The sequence below is a fragment of the Centruroides vittatus genome, unplaced genomic scaffold, assembly GCF_030686945.1.
Source record: "Centruroides vittatus isolate TY-2023 unplaced genomic scaffold, ASM3068694v2 contig_388, whole genome shotgun sequence".
NCBI lineage: Eukaryota > Metazoa > Arthropoda > Arachnida > Scorpiones > Buthidae > Centruroides > Centruroides vittatus.
In genome coordinates this window covers 24,699-46,826 of record NW_027122204.1, presented here as the reverse complement: position 1 = coordinate 46,826, position 22,128 = coordinate 24,699, and the positions used below count along the sequence as shown (strand labels likewise).

Here is a 22,128-nt window from a genome sequence, read left to right as displayed (position 1 = left end):
TTATTTATTACATAATTTTACTTATTTTATGTTGTCATATCTAACTCTCATTTTCTTACTATTAAATAAAATCATATTCACTTATTTCATATTGATGAAATAGCTAATCAATATTTTCAATTATTTAATTTAATTTCAAATCATTCATTGATAGATAAACTTGTTATAGCTCTAATGTTATTTGAGGATCAGTTAAGCAAGCAGTGCTGAATGTAATAGAAAAGCTCATTCTAATTGCAAAATTTCAATTTATGAGAGGTGATATATGCTTATAAATCTGAGGTTAGTCTGTGTATTTTTCACAATTACATTGTTGTATAATCATGAGAAACTTTCAAATGAATTAGTGTCAAAATCATCCAATAAATATTTCAAATGTAATAAAAAAATGTCAAATATACTTCACTTAATTTTTACAAGAAAGCATATCATCGGTCATCATTCTGAACTTATCAAAAACTACCATATTTCTAACTTCTCTATAGCAATTCTTTTTTTAAGTTGAAAGAATTTATAATTTCAGTTCAAAACTAACAGCCTTGGGTGGCTGTTATTGTTACAAGACCTAAATCTGCCCATTGTTTATCATGCAGACTGCAGCGTGAAAAGATAATTTGTGAGGAGGCTTTCATCGGGGATCAGGAGGTAGTTTTCATTAACTTTTATGCCGCTGGGAAGATGTTGAGGGCTGTCTCACGTCTATCAAGATCATCATCTACAAACTGGGGAGAAAGCATTACATTATTCTCGGAGATTCCAATGCACAATCCCCTTCCTGGGGACATCCTACACTGGAAAAAAGGGACAAAGCCTGGGAGCTTTTCATTTCTTTCCACAATCTGTGCATTTTGAATGATCCTCATGCAGAACTATATTTCATGCATCCTACTTTCAGGGGACCACTTGGCAACAGTTGCGTGGATCTAACTCTTTGCTCTACTGATCTTCTAGGATCAATTCACAACTGGAGGCTGGATAAGGATGACAGCCTCTCAGATCACTGCAAAATTGTCTTTGACATTGCTCCTAATTACACCTTGACTAGCTATCAGTCCAGTAATGGTACAAATACTCTTGATGCAGGCAGGCAGGGCAAACTGGGACAGGCTGCACCATCTGCTTCAAATGGTGAAAAGCAATTATACTCAGATCACAACAATAGCAATAGCAGGGAACTTATTTCAGCCAGAATTAGGGGCATTGTCACTGTGTGTGAGAAAGCCATCCCCATCAAGAGGAAGCATATAAGGAAGGTTCCCTGGTGGGATGTGGAACTTATAGAAACACACCAACAGAACAACTGGCCAAGGAGAAGATTTCAAAAATGTAAGAACCACAGAAGAGACACCTTTAAGACTGAATGTATTGCTTATCAAAAACAATATAAGAAAAACATCAAAGACACTAAGATCTCCTGATAGAGACAGTTTTGTACTGAAGGGATGAGCGGCACATGGGGATTCGTGTAAAAGCTTGCATCTGGCAAACTAAAGAAGCCATGTGTACTCCCTGCATGCACAGGCGATACTACAGACAGTGCCATTAGGAGGACTGCAAAAAAGATGCTTGAGATATTTTGCCCAGAAGAGGACACTCATGAAGCACAGGATAATAAGCTGAATGACACTAACAACTACTTTATTAATGATGAACCTCTTTGGACAGCTTTCCAACAACAAGGTCCCAGGGATTGACAGTATAAAGGCAGATATTGTCAAAGTGATCTGGATGGAACATCCAGGCCTTCTTATCTCTAGCTACAATCTATACTTTATGCATGGGTACTTCCCTTCCCTAAGGAGTGGAAGATTGCCAAAATAATCCCTATCCCAAAAGACCTTAACAGTGCAGAACTAAGGCTTGAGGATTATAGCAGCATTTCTCTTCTGCCAATTATGGGAAAGGTATTGGAAAGTCTGATTTGTTATCAGCTAACTCATTTCATGGAAAGTAATGGCAAGTTACATGACAGTCAGTACAGCTTCAGAAGAAGAAAGGGCACTGTTGACACAATCCTGGATGTGGTTGAGCATGTGAAGGAGTTGCAATGTTCTTTTCCTTATGTACTGGGCATTAGTCTGGACATTGCTAATGCTTTTAATGAAAGTAATGTCAACATCTTTACAGGCTCAGCATCTTCCATTCTGATCCTGCGTGATCTGAAGTATCTATATCCTGTTGCCATCGACATTTTTAGGTTACTTGCCAGCAACAATAACTGTTATGCCATCACTTGAGTTCCTGAACATCAAGGGATTATTGGAAATGAGGTGGTGGCTGTTCTAGCTAAGTTGGTGGCTACCAGTGGTCTTGGAAGTGGTCTTGCATTGCCATCCCAAAGAGTACAATTAAAAACAATCTGGAACTATTACAACACCATTTGGGACAATGGTTGACATAATGAGACTACTGGTAGTATCACGTGCCTTTTTGTTCCAAATATTAGCAACACAAGGCAGCTCTGCAGAAATAATCTCACCCATGAAGAAATCCAATTCTAACTGATCATGGTAGTTTTGCCAGCTATCTTAAAAGATGTGGCATATGGAAGGAGGGTAACTGTGAAGTGTGTGATACAGAAGATGGACCTTTGCACCACATCTATGATTGTCCATGTACTGAGACCAATAGGTGGCAGCTAAAAATGACTGCAGAGGAGGAAGGTATTCAGTGGCCTTGCCCTCCTGATAAATTAGTCAAGAACAAGAAACTGTTTGATGGGCTTATGAATCTTATTAAGTCATACTTCAAGTGCATGGGCAACAATAGGAGAATCTCATAATGTGGACACTGCTGTTTAGTGCTCAACTGCTAATTAATGCAGTCAAGGTAAAATATGTAAATACTGTAGTTATGTATATATTAATGTTTATTGGTTGTAATGCTTATTTTTACATTTTACTTTATTTTCATTTTTATGCACTTCAAATTATTTCATATGCTGTTTTGTGCTATGTCATATGTACTCGTATGTGTCATTCCAGTGTATGCATTTATATATTAACAATCCTTTTAGGATTTGTTATGTATTTTATTTCTAATATGGTATCATATACTTCCTTTTATTTTATGTATGTTTATACTATTTTGGTAATGTAAACAATTCTTATTTTATGTAAATTGCACTCTGTAAATGTATGCCATGTAACATGTAATCATTTTATCTTCTGCAATGCTTTGCAGTGCAGAAGTACACTTAGTTGTAAATAAAGTGTTATGAAAAGTAAGTTCAAAACTAACTTCATATTAAAAATTTTAACAAACCACCTTCAGCATTTGTTAACAATTATGCAAATGATGAACGTTATATACAATTAGATAGAAAACATTTCTTCCACTGGATATCCATCAAAAATTCCCCTATATATTCATCATTAAGTAAGAAATTCAGTTAAATTCCAATATGTATAAGCTTAATAAACTTTTTTTAAAAAGTTCTCAGATGCATACCTTGAAATTGTTTAAAAAAATTCTGAAAATAAATATTTTATTGACAAAAATAGTATTAAAAGACCACACATACAGTCATTTATTACAGCTATATTCATATTATAAATAGCATAATTTGAATTATACAGAATTTTAAATGAAAACAAAAACTGTTTCCATTATCATCAATTATACATTTATTTAATTTTTGCAGCATTTTCTTTGAAAACTTATGGGGTAAAGCATATCTATTACTAACCTTGTGTTCCAGGAATATCTGTAGGTTTTTCAGTTGTTTGTTTAGTTGTAATACTAACAGTAGTAAATGATGGATCAACTATAAAAGTAGAACAGTTAATTAAAACATATTCAAAAAATAAACTGTATTTTGAAAATATTATTGTTAATTGTCTACTTGGACTTTACTTATTAATAGGACTTTATACCGGTGTTTAAAGATTGGCACAGTAATGAGAGTTAGTTCAGGAAAGAACAAAATTTCTTTATTATATCACCTGTAGTAATAATTTCTGTACACATATTACACGTGTTTCGGGCTAGCATGCCCATCATCAGCAGTATTACTTCCAAACACTAAAAAGTAACAATAACAAAACAAATAAGTTACTGTATAACTTAAAATTTCTTAGCAATAAAATACAATTTTGAAACTTACTGTAAATACATATTCCAATCTCGAGTATAACTGGATATTTCTCGTTTTACAATTAAACATTAACATTTCACTGTATAATTAAAATTAAATAAACAAAGTAAATAAAGACTGTAAATAATTTAAAATCTATTTACTTTGTTTATTTAATTTTAATTATACAGTGAAATGTTAATGTTTAATTGTAAAACGAGAAATATCCAGTTATACTCGAGATTGGAATATGTATTTACAGTAAGTTTCAAAATTGTATTTTATTGCTAAGAAATTTTAAGTTATACAGTAACTTATTTGTTTTGTTATTGTTACTTTTTAGTGTTTGGAAGTAATACTGCTGATGATGGGCATGCTAGCCCGAAACACGTGTAATATGTGTACAGAAATTATTACTACAGGTGATATAATAAAGAAATTTTGTTCTTTCCTGAACTAACTCTCATTACTGTGCCAATCTTTAAACACCGGTATAAAGTCCTATTAAGAAGTAAAGTCCAAGTAGACAATTAACAATAATATTAGAATTTAAGGACAGTAAGGCTTTTACAATGTATTTTGAAAAATTTAAAATAAATAAACAAATATAAAATTATCTATAATATTGATAAAACATTTAAGATAAGTATAAATTTATTCAAATTTATAAATTAATAATTATATAACTTATAGTAATCTATTAAAATTTATTTTAGATATCTTCAATTATTTTACATATTAAAATGAAATTTTATACCGTAAAAATCAAATGTATATTATTGTGATATTGTCACAATGCCAAGCTGCAATTTTTAATCATTTTAATTTAAAAAATCACGTGACTTCCAGTGAAAATTAAATTTAGAGACAAGTTGTGTTACCTAGAAGTTGGATCAGCCTGTCAATTCTCTGTTTGCTAACTTTGCTGAATGAATGATAGATGAATAGATGAGAATAACTCCCAAATGACTTGTGTTGTTGTGGTGGGAAAGCTTTCTTTTACAGAAGTTCCTCTGCAGAATTTTATCCTTGTAGCAAGGATAAAATTCTTGTCAAAACCTATAAACATCAGATGATCCAAAAGATGTTTTCACCGATTTGTTTGGTAATTGCAGCATAAAACACACATTATGCACAAGAAACACCAGTGAAATCATCCAATTTGACAGAAGGTGTAACAGAATGAGTCATTCTTCTCAATCATAGCTGGCTTTGACACAGCGATATGCATGAAAGTGCCTAACTTTTGTCTCAGTTTTCACACACAGTCTTCAGCACACTATGTCCTAACAAATTCTGATCTGTGGTATACTAGCATGCTGGACTATTAACAGACAATTCTGGATTATCAGCTATTTTTCAGAGATTGCTGGATTACCATATTCTGAATGAACAAACTTTCACTGTATATAAAAAAACCATCCTTGAAATGAATTCATTCACTAGAAAAAGTGTTTTTTACCTCTCCTGAAAAGTTTGTTTTTTGAACTTTACATTATGACATTACACACTTTAAATATTAACAAGTTTAAAAAAATATTTACCATCACATTCTGGGAGATTTCCAATCCAATTTCCATTAGTACACCTTACAAGAACAGTTTTTGCAGAATTGTTGCAATAGTAATAAATGATATCTCCATCAATATATTTACCAGATTCAGCTGAACCTCTTTTAATACTAATAAAATATCCTCCAGGTATATTTAAAGGTTCTGGACATGTTACTTCTAATTAAAGAAATAAGGCTAAAGATTAAGAAATGTACAAAATGTAAAACTTTATAAAGCTACTTAAGACATACCAACACATGTTGGCTCACTCCCATCCCACTGTTCATTTTCTTGGCACTGTCTTTTACTTGGACCAGATAAAATAAAACCCTTTCTACATGTATAATGGACTTCTGATTTGTATGTCGTAACAGTAAAAGCAGCATGACCATTTACTGGACTTTGAGGGTTTGGACAAGATTTAACTAAAAAAAAATTTAATAAATTAATTTACCATATTATGTTTCACTAAACACTGAAATCCATAAATGAAACAATTTACAAAACTATATTTTTGAAATTCAATATAGCAGACCAACTTTTATGACCTAATTAGTTCCTGGAAAACTGTCATAAAACAAGCTATACTATTTCTCTTAATCTGTGCTATAAATTAAAATTAAGTTTCTGAAAACACATTTTTTAGAGACTTAATTTTAATTTATAGCACTGTAGAAAACTGTAGAATTATATTTCTGCACAGTTAAAACTATGGAAAGTTTCTGAAAACACAGTTTTAACTGTACAATATAATTCCACACAGATGATGAATGATAAAATATGGAATTTAATACAGTCATAATAGACTGTGTGTAATACTGTGTGTTTGAGTGTCATAAAAGTGGGATCTACTGTAGTAGAATAATGATTATAAAGTTTATTTTCATGCAATGTCATAAAATTACATATTGAAAACTAATTTTTACATCTGTAATTTGTTCTGTATCAGTTCTGTTTTTACACTAAATGATTTTCTAAGTAGATGAAAATTGTTTAGAAAATTTAAAATATTAAATAATCTAAACCATTGTCTCTAACTTACATACTTTCCACACAAATCTATAGTTACAAATAATATTTTTAAAAGTATTTATAAATCTAAAATTATACAGTTTCATAAATTTCACATAACCAATGATATACAAAATTAAAGCATTTAATGATTTGTTTCACTTAAGCTTTGTCAGAATATTAACCTTTTCCATGTGGTTAGCTACTGATCGGTATGTATCACGTGACTTCTTCATTTATTGGTGATGCGAAACGTGCTGATCGGTAAAAATTAAAAAATTAATCAAAAAATTTGATTAATTTGCATTATATTCGAGTTTTCCAGTGGTCTTAGCTTTGATTTGCTCTTCTGTAGGTTGATTAACTTTGTTTAAGCCAATAAGTGTTTTGTTATTACCCCTGGGCCATAAATATTTCAGTAAATACATTCCCCTACCATTCTACAGTGAATCTTTGCAGTTAACTACACAGTTGGCTGAAAACAATCAAAGGGAAACTCCTTCTAAGGTTATGTTGGGTATCTTCTGTCTTTGTTGACATTACTTTAACTAATCACAGACTTGTGAAAATAAAAAATTGCCGCAAAAAGCCCCACCTCCAACCTTTCAAGTAAAAGGTAAACAATCGCAGTAAATTCGCTTTTTAAATCGATTTTTAGCTCTAATTAACTAATTTAATGCACTTAGACATTAAATTAGCCAATTTTACAATATTTAGGCGAGAAAATATGTTTTTAAAACTATCTAGCAATAAATATTCCTGGGAAACTCCACCTTCCTATAGTAAGTCTATGGAAGATGTTCGTGCTGTTAATTGGCTTTAAAATTTTTGTCAAATGAATTCATATATATTTTGAATACATTTAATTATTTTACAAAAATAAGAGCAAAGCTGTGTCAGTCGTACAGCTGACTAATCGGTGTCGTTCATGATGGACTACTCTCCCAGCTTAGTAATTAGAGACATAGTGTGAATAATGGCAATAACTTCTCCCCTGCTCTAGGTAGAGCGCTGCGGTTTGTTTTGTTTAAAAGAGGACAGATGTTTCTATCTAATAGATGTACAAAGTTCAGCGATTCCCTGTAAATGAATTTTTTTTTCTTTTGTCTGTAAACATCAAAATTTCTTCGTAAACTTATTATTATTTTAAATATGTATAAAACTAAAAATTATACAATTGTAAACTGTAATATGTTTTTAATTAAACACAAAAAACAGATTGAATATAGTGCAATATCGCGATTTAAAAAATTACCCAAAAAATGCAAAAATGCGCCGCATAACGAATTCCACCTACTTAATGTTACTTAATGTGTAAAATTTACTTAATGCTAAAGGTTTTCAGCATGGAAAGGGTTAAAAAAAAAAAACCAATTTGCTTAAGTAGAATATATTTAAATTTAAAAATATTAGCTTTGTAAATTCAATTATGCCTAATTAAAGCAGTTTCTGCCAAGAATAAGGTAACTAAATTGGCATACATAAATGTATGTATTCAATATTATTTTCACATTGTTCCAATCAGGTGTAAAGCCTTCAATAATTGTTAATCTCAGTAATGCAGAATTTAAACTCTTTGCTTTCATACCCATTTTATGCTTACCAACACATTTACATAGGACAACAATATAAAATAAGATATTTTAACCTGGTTTGCTCAGAAGTATGCTATACACACCAGATTTTTCTATTTCCATCCAAATATCCCTATCATTAGAAAAAAGCCTTTATAGCAACAGGATGGAGAAACAAGTAATCTTAATTGATGAGAAAGTTAGCTGAACAATATGTGAAAGATCCTATAGATTGTCCTGTAAAGGTCTTTACTTAGCCCTGATGAGTTTTAGCATCACATAATATTAAAAAAATAAATGGTTAAAATTATATACATACACATATATACTACATCATTTTTTTTCTCACTTACGAATAATTCACTTTGAAATAGAATAATTTAAAGAGATTTTTTTTAAAAATAAAAAAAGCAAATTATATATTTACTTCAGATTACTCCATACTGACTGCAAATTGTCAGCAAATGCAAAATATCCAGCAACAAGTTGCTTAACTTTCCTGGCAACATTTAAAACTGCATGTGTGATGCCATCTGTTATATTTTATTATTAAAAACTTTTTATATTTTTAATTATTATAAAATGACAAAAATCTTAATTTTTAGGGTAGGGAAAGGTTTTATAAAACATTGTTAAGTGTTAATAATGAGTAAAATCGTCATTAAGTCTGACTCTACTGAAGATATAACACACAAACCCCTTTATCTCCCCCACCCTATTGACCTTTAACCACCAAAATTTAATAGTGTCAATCCCAATACATAAATCTCCTTGCAAAATTTCAGAAATTTTTGACAAAAAGCACAGGAGTTAAGAAGAAAAAAACCCCAAATTTTTTGAAATTTCTTGATGTTTCAAGGTCCTGAGTCCAAAAATGTAAAAATCCTGGGGGCCATTATTTGAATGATCACCATATTTTCCCTCTGTTATATATAAAGAGCCAGGAAAGTAAAAACAGAGTGAATAATATATAACATGTAATGTTGTTTCTGATGAATTTGCACCTTTAGCAAATCTTTCCATCAGTCCAACACAGTGAAATTTTTTGATTTTCATGTTTTGTAAAGTGAAAACAAATTTCACCAAGCAAATAAAAAATTGTTTTCTAGTTTCTCATTTGTTTTCATTATTCTGTCCTTTTGCTATCAGTGCAAGCTAATCTTTAGAATGACTCTTCATTCATCCATGTAACTGAAGTTTCAACAGGAGACAATTGATGTAAAACAAAACCAGTATGTGAGAAAACAAGTCAATTGAAGGAAAAAAACAACAAAACTTTTGTTTTAGTTTTCCTTTGTTGTATGTTGTTCAAATGTTACACATACATGTAGTAAACTAGCGGATGAGCCTGGCATTGCTCGGACAAAAAGTAACGATAGCGAAGATTAAGATTATTAGATTATAGCCGATCTTACCCGTTTTCACCAAGTGCATGAATTAGGACTCCCTTTTCTGAGACTAATTAAAGAATTTTTAAGTGGTCTAAAAACACAAAAAAATTGCATATAAAATAGTACAGTAGAAGCCATTCTTCAGATTAAGCCTTAATCCTCTCCCACAGGAGAGGATTAAGGCTTAGTCTGAAGAATGGGAAAAAATTTCCAAAAATCCTTTCTTAGTGTGCATTCTCATGATATACCCTAACTGTGTACCAAATTTCAACTTTCAACTCCTAACTGTTTGCTCTGCACGATGATGAATCAGTCAGTCAGGACATGTAATGATATATATATAGACTGAAACTTCTGTGTTAAAAAGTGCACATGCAAATTTAATTGTACAGCATTAATTTGTGCTTCACTGTATTTTTGTGATGACTATATTCACTCTGAAAACAATTCAAAAGTAATTTTACATATATATTTTCTCCCTTGAAAACATAAATGGGGATTACACTATTTTATCTACATGTTAATCTATATGAAATAGAATTTTTAAATACATAAAATATATGAAAATAAATGCTTTCATTGAAGCTAATATAAAAAATTAATTTGCATTCATCTTTAAGTATTTACTAGATATAAATTTTGAAAAATTTTTATGATTTTTCAAGTAGTTTTTATTTAAAATAAATGGAAAGAAATAATACATTCCAATATATTTATGTTTCATCCACCTTCAAGCATATAATACAGCACATTTTGTTTAGTTTATTTATAAATACATTTTGGAATTATAATTACACTCTTAACAAAAAAATCATTAACAATATCAAGTTAACAATACATTATTTTATGAGGGGAGAATCATCACCAGAATGTAATAATTTAAAAAAAAATGATTAAATATATAATAATTCCTTTAAAAATTATTTATAATTGCTTTGAACAAAACATGTTTTAGTGTAAAATAGATTATTATATAAATACTTTATAAATGGATTTTAACTTACTGATACATTTTGGAGTAGGATCTGTCCACTGTCCATCAGTACCACAGTAACTCATAGCTCTACCTCTAATTTTATATCCAGGATTGCATATGTATGTAATATTTTCTGGAAATCTAAAAATATCACCAATTCTTTGGCCATTTTCTATATCTCCAGGATACCCACAAGTTACACCTGCAATTATAAAAATTATTATTATAAACTATTTAAAATAAATTGGTTCATAAGAACATATGTTGTTTCATAATCAGATTCTTAAAATGTTATTAAAAAGTTAAAAAATAAATTATTTATAAATTAGGAAGGAGTAAACAGTTTATTTCTTATTCCTCCTAATAATTTAATATTTTTTACAAAAGACAATATACAAAAATAAAAATTATAACATAATAAATCATCTCCAAGTTATATCAAATAGTGCTCAAACTATAGCCCAAGGCAGAATCCAGCCCACTAACACATTTGGCATATAATTTATAATGTAAACAAAGTTTTGGTTTTGTTTTCAATAATCATATAACTGCAAGTACACTTTCTGGAACACACATGAAATATGCAAGGAAGCCTACCACACCTGGCATAATGTTTAAGTCAGGAAGCCTATTACAAAGTGCATATGACATTATAGAGGAAAAATGAGACAATTTTTATTAATTTCGTTTTTATTGATATTGACAAAAAATAAGCAATAAGTTATGATTTGTCACTTATTATTATATGTGAAATCAAGCATCATGCACCTATATAGGTGCTTGATGCACGCATTTCTATTGAAAAGAAATGCATGCAGCACCATTTTCTAATCAATTAGATAAGTTTTATATTCAATTTAATCCATGCCTTGAAAGTAATCAAAAATTCATTTATGCTGACTGATTACCAGATATTTGTAAATACAAAGTCAAGAAACATTTATTTTATACTATAGTAATTTTGAAAAAAAATGTAATTTAGTTAAACTAATTTTCATAATCAAATCAATGTATATAAAAATTCCACATATTCTTATAAAACTTAGAAAAATTATGAAATTTGTACTACTGGATATATGAAAAGGAGTATTTTCCAAAAGTGCAGAACATATCCAATTATGCAAATGAGATTTGAGAGAAATTAAACCAGTTTTGGAAAAATTTGCAGTAGAAAAATTGCAAAAACTTTACAATAAGATGGGAGTTTCATCTCAGCTAATCTTGCAGATATTAATTAGAGAAATTTGCCAAAATGCAGGAATTTTTCGTTTTAAAAGTGAAACTGGAATGTTTATTTCTACTCAGTTTGGTTACAGTACTGTCTACTTACACGGTTATGTGCATGCAGTAAGGATGAGTCAGTCTCTGTTACCAAAGTATGGTTTTGATTTTTACAAAAAAACCAAAACAAAGCTTTAAAAAGAACTGAAAAACAGTATTTATTTCAAAACCTTCTTTGACACTATTTTAAAAATGTTGAGTGAAGTTTTGTGAAGGCTTGAATTAAAAAAATATTCATTTTCTGCATGAAAAATTTGCAAATTAATAAACTGCATTTAAAATCTTTTTCTGAATTCTATCAAATACCTAAACAAAAATTTTATTATAATTTTATAAACATGTTTTCCTTTATTTTTCAAATTTTTTTCATAAACATATTTCAATGTTAATATTTTAAAAATTTTATAATAAATTTTATAACAGTATATCTCTGAAACTGGGATTGTATAAACACCCAATGCACAAAACCAACACTGCACTATGAAAAGAAAAAATTTACTAACATCTTCGTCTATATAAAAATAGACATCATCAGATAAAAATGATACAGAACAAAATGGTAACAAAAATCGAATGCTTTTTTTTCAAATGTTCCAACTGATTACATAATTAGATAGAATACATTACATTTAAAATTTATATGTTATGTTCAGGATATAATTTCAAAATATGTATACCATATTTTACGGACTATAAGACGCTACAGACTATAAGACGCACCTGAATTTTGGAGGCAATTTTTCGAAGAAAAAAATGCGTCTTATAGTCTGTAAAATACAGTATTATTTAAACGATAAATGAATAAAAAATCAATTAATTTCACATTAATTACTATGACATAAATATCACATGCAATTTAATTTATCCTTAATGCAAGTTTCTGTCGGGATCTAGTTCAAAATGATGCACCATGCAATGGACAGTGCCCCATTTTCTTGAAATTAATCGTGACTCCCTGTTTAATTGCTTGATAGATTTCAACTGCCTCCAGGTATTTAAAAGTTGTGCTCTATCTGAAACCCTGTGTAACAATTTTACATCCTGCAGTTCAACTCGTACATCATCACTACTCGAATACATGCTAACACTATAGTTGACAGCTTTTTTCTCATAGAATATTCATGCTCCTTCATCCTCATGGCCAGACCTCTTGCTATCGCTCTAATGGATATTAATGAACAACGGACTTGATTGTCGGAAACAGGTACTGTACTGCATAAACCCCTGGAGAGTAGAAGTCATGTATGTGATAACTTTCATTTGTTCTTCTTGTGGAATAGTTCTGTTCCCCTTACATAGATATTGCTTTATGAGATAGTTGACCAAAGAAGATGGGTATCAATGTTGTGTTGCCAGGGACTTGATTTAAGACAATTTGTTTTTCCTTTTCACTCTGCTCCAAACAATGCTTGTGGGCCTTTTTTACCAGAGTTCAAAAAGCAGAGACTTTGTTGTAACAATAAGGGTTATATGAATTGTTAGGTATAAATAGAGGTGTAATATGACTCCTTACAGAAACACAGGTGGAAAAATGACCATTTTGATGTTATCCAAAAAATGTACAGTTGTACAACTCTCTTGTTCAACCCTCAACAACAAGCCATAGGGTTAGCCAACAACAAGCTCATAAGCCAAGCCCTCAACAACAAGCCATCTAAGTACCAAGTCAAGGTTAGGTATTTTGTTCCATACTATGAGAATGTCAACAATGTATCTGACATATGCTATATCCTCGTGAAAGTTAGGTATTATGGCATTCTCATGCTTTCTGACCAGTTCCTGATATTGGGCTACCCATAGGTACATCCCTCATCTGTAGGTAAGTGACATCTTCATATTCGAAGAAGGAAGAGTGCACCATCAAGTGTGCTAGATCTAACACATCAGGGAGATATTTATAAGCACCCTTTACGTTTGCCAGAAGAAAATATCTCAGCTAGCATAAACATGGTTCAAATTTTATAGATGGGAACAATGCTTCATAGTAACATAGTGTGAAATACACCACCATTGAATTGTTAATACTTCATAGTTTTTGAAGTACTTGTTCTGGATTAGTGATAGTGTACAAATGTTCCTCTAGATTGCAATTGATGTATTTGTTAAGTAGTCTCTACATTTTAATAGTGGAAGTAGTAGTTTTATCTACTACTGTATGTAACTGTTGGCTGACCTTATGCATTTTTGAGAATGCAAATGTGTGTGGCAGTGTTGGTACCATAACTCTCATTAAGGACAGATTCAAAATATTAGCAAGAGGAGTGTTGGAGATCTTTAAAACCTTGGCAGTTATTTTTTCAAGGAAACCATAAGGTGCTATTGTGCATTCCACATCTGAGATATATTGTACTATGGCACTGTGGTATGATTCCTTTTTCATAAGTACCAAGTGTTTTGATTTATCTGCCCTTAAGGCAACAATGTCATGGCCATTCAACCATCTTCTAGACACCCTGATGGATGGCCAGAGGGTCCTGAACGAAATATTGTCCTGTCTATTGCAGATTGTCATCATGGTTTTCCATTGATCTAGTCCTATCATTTAGTGATCTAGTCCTTCAATCATTTTCTCAATGTTGGGATCTTATTCTCCTCCCTCTCGGTCTAGTAGCTTCAAAATGATACATTTGAAGGTATCATTTTGAATATACTAGACCAAGAGGAGGAGAATAAGATGACCATGTTTGAAGACATTTAAGAGTGTCTCTAGTGGTTGAATATTATCTCAACATACCAAGCCATGTGGTTGTGGTTGTCACAATCAACTTTCAGAGAACTCATAATCCATCTCAATTTGTTTTCATGATTATCCCAAGTCTTTTCTCAAGGGTATTTGCCCATCATGTAATCTTCGCATTGGTGACTGATTGATTATTTATTCGTTTAAATAATATACATATTTTGAAATCATATCCCAAACATAACAAATTTTAAATGCAATGTATTCTAATTACATAATCAATAGGAACATCTGAAAAAAAAGCATTCAATTTTTGTTAGCTATTTTGTTCTATATTATTTTTACATAGACGAAAACGTTAGTAAATTTTTTCTTTTCATATTGCTGGTGTTGGTTTTGTGCGTTGTGTAATTTTAAAACATCATAAAAATGTTTGTTTTCTGAATAAATAAATAAATAAATTAATAATAATAATAATAAATCAATCAAACAGTTTGTTTGCAAAAATGGTGCATTTCTCAAATAATTTTTCAGAAAAATTTCACAACCAGTGTTGTGAAAGTTTGAAGTTTTGGATGTAAAAAAAGTTAACCCTATGTTAAAAATAGGTCATTTATGGCATTGGGTGATAACTTCAATTTTATTTCCATGAATCGACATTTTACACTAAGTTTATAATTGTATATGCTATCCCATGATGAAATTAAAGCATTTTTTTTTTTTAATTTTAAAAAAAAATTGTTAATTTATTAGTTAGTGTTGTGTGGTAAATTATATGGTAGGTCTATTTAATTAATTGTAAGATTTAATTTGAAATTTTAAACTTAATACTAATTATTATTAATTTATTCCTAAAATATGGCTTTATTCCGAACACTAGTGTACAATAATTTTGGATCTTGAAAATATTTTGCATCCCTGCCATTTTCTGGTGAAAAAGTTGAAATGAGATGATAGCTATTATAAAGAAAATCAATGCAATAAACGCAACAGTAAAAAAATTTAATTTTCACAGAATAATGAGTAAAAGGAAGATTTCAATGTAGCAATAAAAATCAAAAGTGGCAAAATAACTGGAAAAATCTTTTGAATTTCCAGAGAAATCACTGGAGGGGCACATGCTCCCACTGATCTCTGAATACATTTATTTAACATTTTACTTATTTAAACTAAAATAAGCAAAATTTTTCTATACTGATTAAAATTTTATTTACAAAAATTATCAAAGAAATGTTTTAATATTATTATTTCAGTATAACCATCATACCTATGCATTTAGTTTGTATGTCCCATACTGCATTATTGTTTTCAAGTATACATTCAGCAGTAGATTTAATGCCTGAATCTACATATCCTATTTTACAATCAAATGTCAATTTTGTGCCTACTTCAAATGGAGGTGATTGATCACGAAGAGGTTTTGTATGAGCTGGATTAGGTAAATCACCACATTTATCTGAAAAGAAAAATAATCAAATGCTTAAAATCTTATTCTATTATAAACAATGCTAAAAAAAGCACAATCTTAAAAATATTAATAAAATCATGTCTAACAAAAAATTTTTTTAAACAAAATTAAAACTGATTAATAAAAAAACAAAAATAATCATTTATTTTTCTATAAATTCAAGTAAGTTTTAATCACACAAACTAGAAAGAATTATTGTTTTTAATACTGTTTATGACAAACATTTTATATACAAGGGTTTGCAAATTATGTGATGAGTGTGTCCATAGTGTCAGTCATATGTATTCTAAACTTCACATAACCTTAAAACAAAATTTTTCCAACTACAACTAATGTTAAGTGACTTAATAGTATTCTGAGCATTTAAATTTGACTCTACTAACACCACTATATCGTCATTCGTATCTATGAATGATGATATACCTGTATGCTATATTAATGGTTTCAATAAATAACATTTAACACCGATAAAATGAAAACAGTTTGGATAAGCTAAAGTTATGAAAAAATAAAATATAAAGATTTTTCTGAACAAGGATTAACTCTTCAAAGGTTCTTGAAAACATGAGAATACAAAACAAGGTATAAACTAAAAAGAATGAAGAAAGAATGAGTAGTTGGAAACAGTTGTTGATTTTGTTGGATTAGTCTAACAGTTTTATATTTAAAAGCTTCAGTTTGTAAATAGAAATCTTGCTGTGAATTACAAATAAAAGTTGGTTAAGGAAAATTTTTACTAAACTCATTAATAATAATATAGGTCTTCTCTTAAGTTAGTATATCAAGAAAATATTTGAAGAATTTAGTTATTCTTCAAGATGTTGGCATCAAATTTTCAAACACAGTTGAACCTGTATCTCAAACATGTTCATCTCAAAATTTATTTTTCCCCCTGCATTTTCAGCCTAAATTCAATATTTTTTCCCTGTTTATCTCAAATAATTTTCTCCTGAAACATCTCTCAAATTATGGACTAAAATGTTTATTACAAATTCAAAGCTTGGCAACTACATTTTGATAGCAGAAAGTTGCAGTTGAGAAACATCTCTTACAATACAGTATACAGTTGCAATTAATGCTGCTTTTCTCTAATTGGCTACGAGTTTGGTTCGGATCTTAATGGTTGAAGAAAGTCGGGCACTAGAAACTATTGACAAGTTATTTCTGTTAAGGTATTCAAAAATGTTTTATTTATAGTTAATATAGGAATGTGAACTACTTACTATTGTATTAATAAAACATTCTACCACCAATTAAACCTATTAACTGTACTGTTTACTGTGTAGGAACCGTCATATCTCGAAACTTGTTTATCTTTAATGACAAAAGAAAATCCATGCCATGCATTAATTTTGAATTGTGAATGAATTTTGACCAATGTGTAATGATTTTCTATTCAATTATTTTAAAATCATGCATTTCAATACATAATTTGAGAACTCTGCATGCATGTATATATAATTAAATAAGTAATTACTTAAAATCTGCTTCATAATAAAGCAAATGTATATTATCAATGAAATAAATCAAAATAAATGACAATTTATGTATTTGTTTAATTTATCTAAAATAATTACATGCAGCATTATTTAAGATAATATTTTTGTCTAACTTAATATCTTATATATTCAGTCAATTCTCAATCTATCTATAAATTTACAATGTATCTGAAAAGGTACGAACAAAATTCATATATTAAAAAAAAACTATTAAGATTTTATCTTTGAAATATACTTATATACAGGATGAATGAAAAGTCCCTTCACAGTGCATCCTTACTCTCTTCACTTCAAAAGTACTGAAGATATATTAATTGTACTTAAATAAGAAGACATACATGGAGAATAGGATGGGACCTTTTTGACCTTGAAAATGGCTTTCAAAATCAGTTAAAATCACATTTAATCCTCAGTTTTTTAAAAGAAATAGTGATTAAAAATCCAGAAAATGGTTTTAGACTGAATGGTGCTCTAACTTCATATTGGAACTTTTACATTACTTCTGTTCATTAAAAAGTTGACATAAGTGACCTTAAAAATGATTTTCAAAGTCAACCAATAAAAGTTCCTTCCAATTCATCATGATGACTTCCTGTATCACTATATTAAAATTAATATATTCTCAGCACTTTTTGAATGAAAAGGATGCAAAGTACTTTTGACTTCCTCTGTATATGAAAATATACATTTGCTGGCAGACTTACTATATTTTCTTATGCTGATACAAAAAAGTTTCTACAGATATATTATTGATATTTCTGTCACCCATCAAGCATTTGCAGGACCAGATGGTTTACCAGCTTTGACCATCTATGAATGACAAATCCAGAGTAGTAGTTATAAAATCTGTGGGCAAATTGTTGCAGGATAGCATATAGTGCCTGTATATGCCAACTGTATTGTCACTATAGCCAGGCAAAAGAAGGTTCTCCAAGGTACTGAGGATTCCTTCAAATTTTACTGTTGTTCCACTGGAAACTGTCCATTTGTAATGACATTGTAATACTACCATTGTCATTAAGATCACACTAATAAAGTTTCATTCAATTCCTACCAGATCAATGGAATAATGCAGTATTATTCATTATATATATATATAGGTATCCCTCATTTAACACTGTAGTTATGTTCCAAAAAAGTGCCATGTTATGCGAATCCATGGACTAATACAAAACATAGGGTTAGGTTCCAGAAGTTAACAAAAGTATACTATTTTTTTTGTTACTAAGAAAAATAAATGTATTGATTAAAGCAATCAATAACTAACAATCACAATTAAAAGTACCATATTACATGTTAATATTAATTTTAGTTAAATGAGGGCATTTTCTTTTTACAAAATATCATCATCATCATCTCAGCTTTTTTTGTTGATCTTGATCAGAAGTATCTGCCCATTTTCATATAAAAAAAATAAACTAAAAATATGTTATTATTAAAAAATTTCTTCTAGTGTGTTGCATTTGTTCAGTCAAGTACCGAGTGACTTTTTTCCAGAATTTGTGTTCAAATACTGAATTGTTAGAGTACAGAGATACCACTGTATTTCATTTGTCATTTTTACAAATGAAGACATTACTTCATTTGTAAAAATACCTACAGTTAAAAATAAGTAATACCTACAGTTAAAAAGTTTAACAACACTCATGTAAAAGTGTTTAAATAAACTGTACTAAATACAAAGATTAATCTATAAAAAGAAAACACAGTGACCATCTTAAGGGCTAGAGTCTGAAAACATCATCAACAACATCTGGTTGATAGGAAAGTTAGGACAGGAAGAAGAAAAAAATTGCACTATCAGTTCTCATTAAAGTAAATCTGATTCACAGCACAAAATAATTTGAAAATTTCAATATTCTAAAATTCATAGGCAAATTCAAGACATGAGTGCTTACTTGAATTAAAAAAATATCAAATAACAAAGTTTACATTTAAAAATTGTGAAATTTTGTAAGGAGGATTTACAAAACTGTTAGAGCAAAACTGGAAGTCATGTTGTACAGAGGATATTCCCTATTTTTCAAACCATGTTGTATGAGGTATACCTGTATGTATGTGTATATATATAAGAAAAATTGTATAACCCAACAGTTATGAAATATTGATAAAATAGTAGTAGATCTATAAGATTTTTGCAGCTAGTGCATCATCAGAATTTCTTAAATAAGTGCAAGAAAATAATCTTAATGCAGAAGCAGTTTGCATTCTTTACAGGTGGTAATACAGAAGTAGCTAGCTATTGTTAGTACTGAAACATATCATTTTGAACTATTTATTATTATTATTTTGTATAATGCTGGTTATGCTTCATTTTGGATATCAGATTTTTTTTGTCTGACAAGAGCAGGACCAGAAGTGAAAACATATTTTTTGGACAAGACTAGGCTTAAAATATTGGATTTGGCAAGTGTAATAAAACCCTAGATTACTAGGTATAGATGGGCTTTCATTTCTTTATAAAATAGATTTAAACATTAAAAACATATAATATATACCACTAATTGTAATCGATTTTTGACATTCGCAATACCATAAGGCAAGGAGAATAATTTAGAAGGTACTTTCAGAGCCTTATTAATTATTAAATAAATATTAATTTAATTATTAAATTTAATAAGAGATGGCACTTAAAGCCTACCTCTAGGCCAAATTATGTAGTATTTGATTAGTAATAGCAGCAGTAATACAGCTCAATTTAATTTGAAAAGCATCTGGCTTTAATATAACTATCAGGCTTGAGATGATAATCAATTTTTGAAAGAAATAATGTAAACAAGTGTTTAGAAAGTTTTAAAGTTTTTGGTAAATTTGAACTGATAAGAATTTATCTCTATCACTTATGCATGTTGTATGAAATCTCATTCATTCAAAGTTATAAAATATTCTACCATGGCATTTTGATAATATTGAATTATAATACATAGAAGACATGAAAATTTCTTAAATATTAGAATGAGGAATAATATATGTATAATTGTTTTTACATCGCTATAATGCACTTATGATAAATATACACATCTGAATTATTTACAAATAAGATTACTGATTAAATTATAAATTTTGTTTATGCTTTTTTGAGTTTGGGATGAAAGTGTAGAAAGGTTGAGCCACTCTTACCATATACATCACTACAATGCATTTACACACACACACATTTAAAATATACATAACCTATTGATTTCACTATAAAGTAAAATAACAACCTTTTTTTTCGTTCCAGCAGTATTTTAATTATGTAAAAAACGTTTTCAACTGCTTCATCAGTTAAACATACAGCAAAAAAGAACGTAGAAGTATAAAATTATGAAAATAAGAACGAAGAATTCTAAATTTACGAAATTTCTTCATTCTTATTTTCATAATTTTATAATTCTATGTTCTTTTTTGCTGTATGTTTAACTGATGAAGGCTGCTCAAAGCAGTTGAAAACATTTTTACGTAATTAAAATACTGCTGGAACAAAAAAAAGGTTGTTATTTTACTTTATAGAATCAATTCCAGTAAGCATTGTTTATTTATTGATATTACTGATTAAATACTACATATGGTTATGTTTATCGAATTTTGAGTAGGAAGAATGGGGTGGGACCACCTCTATACCATCATTAAGATGCATTTTCAACTTTATCTTAATTATAAGTGAATGAATTTTGATTTGCAAGATTTGAGAACATATGATGCAAAGGATCAGAAAAAATTTAACTTGCTTTGTCACATAATACAAAGCCAGTTAAATAAAAGCATGTAATAAAAAGAATGATATCAAACACAGTTCTTAAGAAAACCAATTATAACTTTCTACAACTTATAGTCACTTTTGACAATTACATTATTAAAGTTAGTTACTAAAAATTAAATATTGGATAAAGTTTAAGAAATATTGTGCAAAGAAAGATTCATATAAGATTTTCATCATTTTAAGTTGGTAAAATTAATGCAGATTATTATTTTTATAGTATATATATTTTAAAATTTAGATAACTTATTTTATAAACTTAAAACAATTTCTTAAAGTTAAATTTTTTGATTTAAGAAAACTTCTAATTTTACGAAACTTCATGTAAGTTTCTATATTTTGTCTTATAATTTGACATCGTAATTGAAAAACTAATGTAATCTACGAAACAATAAAATATTTATCTATCAAAATTTCCTACAAATATCAGATTAATAGAATTAATATTAAAATATCATATTTTACTAATAATGATCTTTAAAATTTTAAATACCTGCATCACTAGATATTAAGTTCACATTATTAATAATCACCAGCATTATGTAATAAAACCATTTTCGTTGTTGATATATGCAAACAAACATGGTTCTTTAACATTCGGTATCTGAAAAATAAAGATTTATAAAAGTAAATATCTTTTTATATGGTATTTATTGCATCATTACTACATTATAAAAGAGTAAATAATGGATTAACATTTCTTGGCATTATGGACCAAAAAACCTGCAAATAAAAGAAAATGAAAACAAAAGTGTATACAGAATTATTACTTTTCATTACATTATTACAAATAAATTATTATGTTATACTTTTCACTACATTATTTACAAAATGTCAGCTTATAAAATTATATTAATTCTCATTTTATTTTTCCACTTTTT

At 29.1% G+C, this 22,128-nt stretch overlaps 1 protein-coding gene across 1 annotated transcript in view; it reads right to left on the bottom strand.

Annotated features, from left to right (window-relative positions):
• LOC136975776 (protein lev-9-like) overlaps positions 1-22,128 on the bottom strand; it is a 41,213-nt gene that overhangs the window by 11,128 nt on the left and 7,957 nt on the right. Inside the window, exons 2-7 of the mRNA XM_067270894.1 lie at positions 21,741-21,851; positions 15,809-15,997; positions 10,609-10,782; positions 5,880-6,053; positions 5,620-5,805; positions 3,689-3,766 (exon numbers count right to left, since the gene is read on the bottom strand). Of these exons, the coding sequence (XP_067126995.1) occupies positions 3,689-3,766; positions 5,620-5,805; positions 5,880-6,053; positions 10,609-10,782; positions 15,809-15,997; positions 21,741-21,831 (892 nt within the window). The 5' untranslated portion in view covers positions 21,832-21,851. The remainder of the gene's footprint in view (positions 1-3,688; positions 3,767-5,619; positions 5,806-5,879; positions 6,054-10,608; positions 10,783-15,808; positions 15,998-21,740; positions 21,852-22,128) is intronic.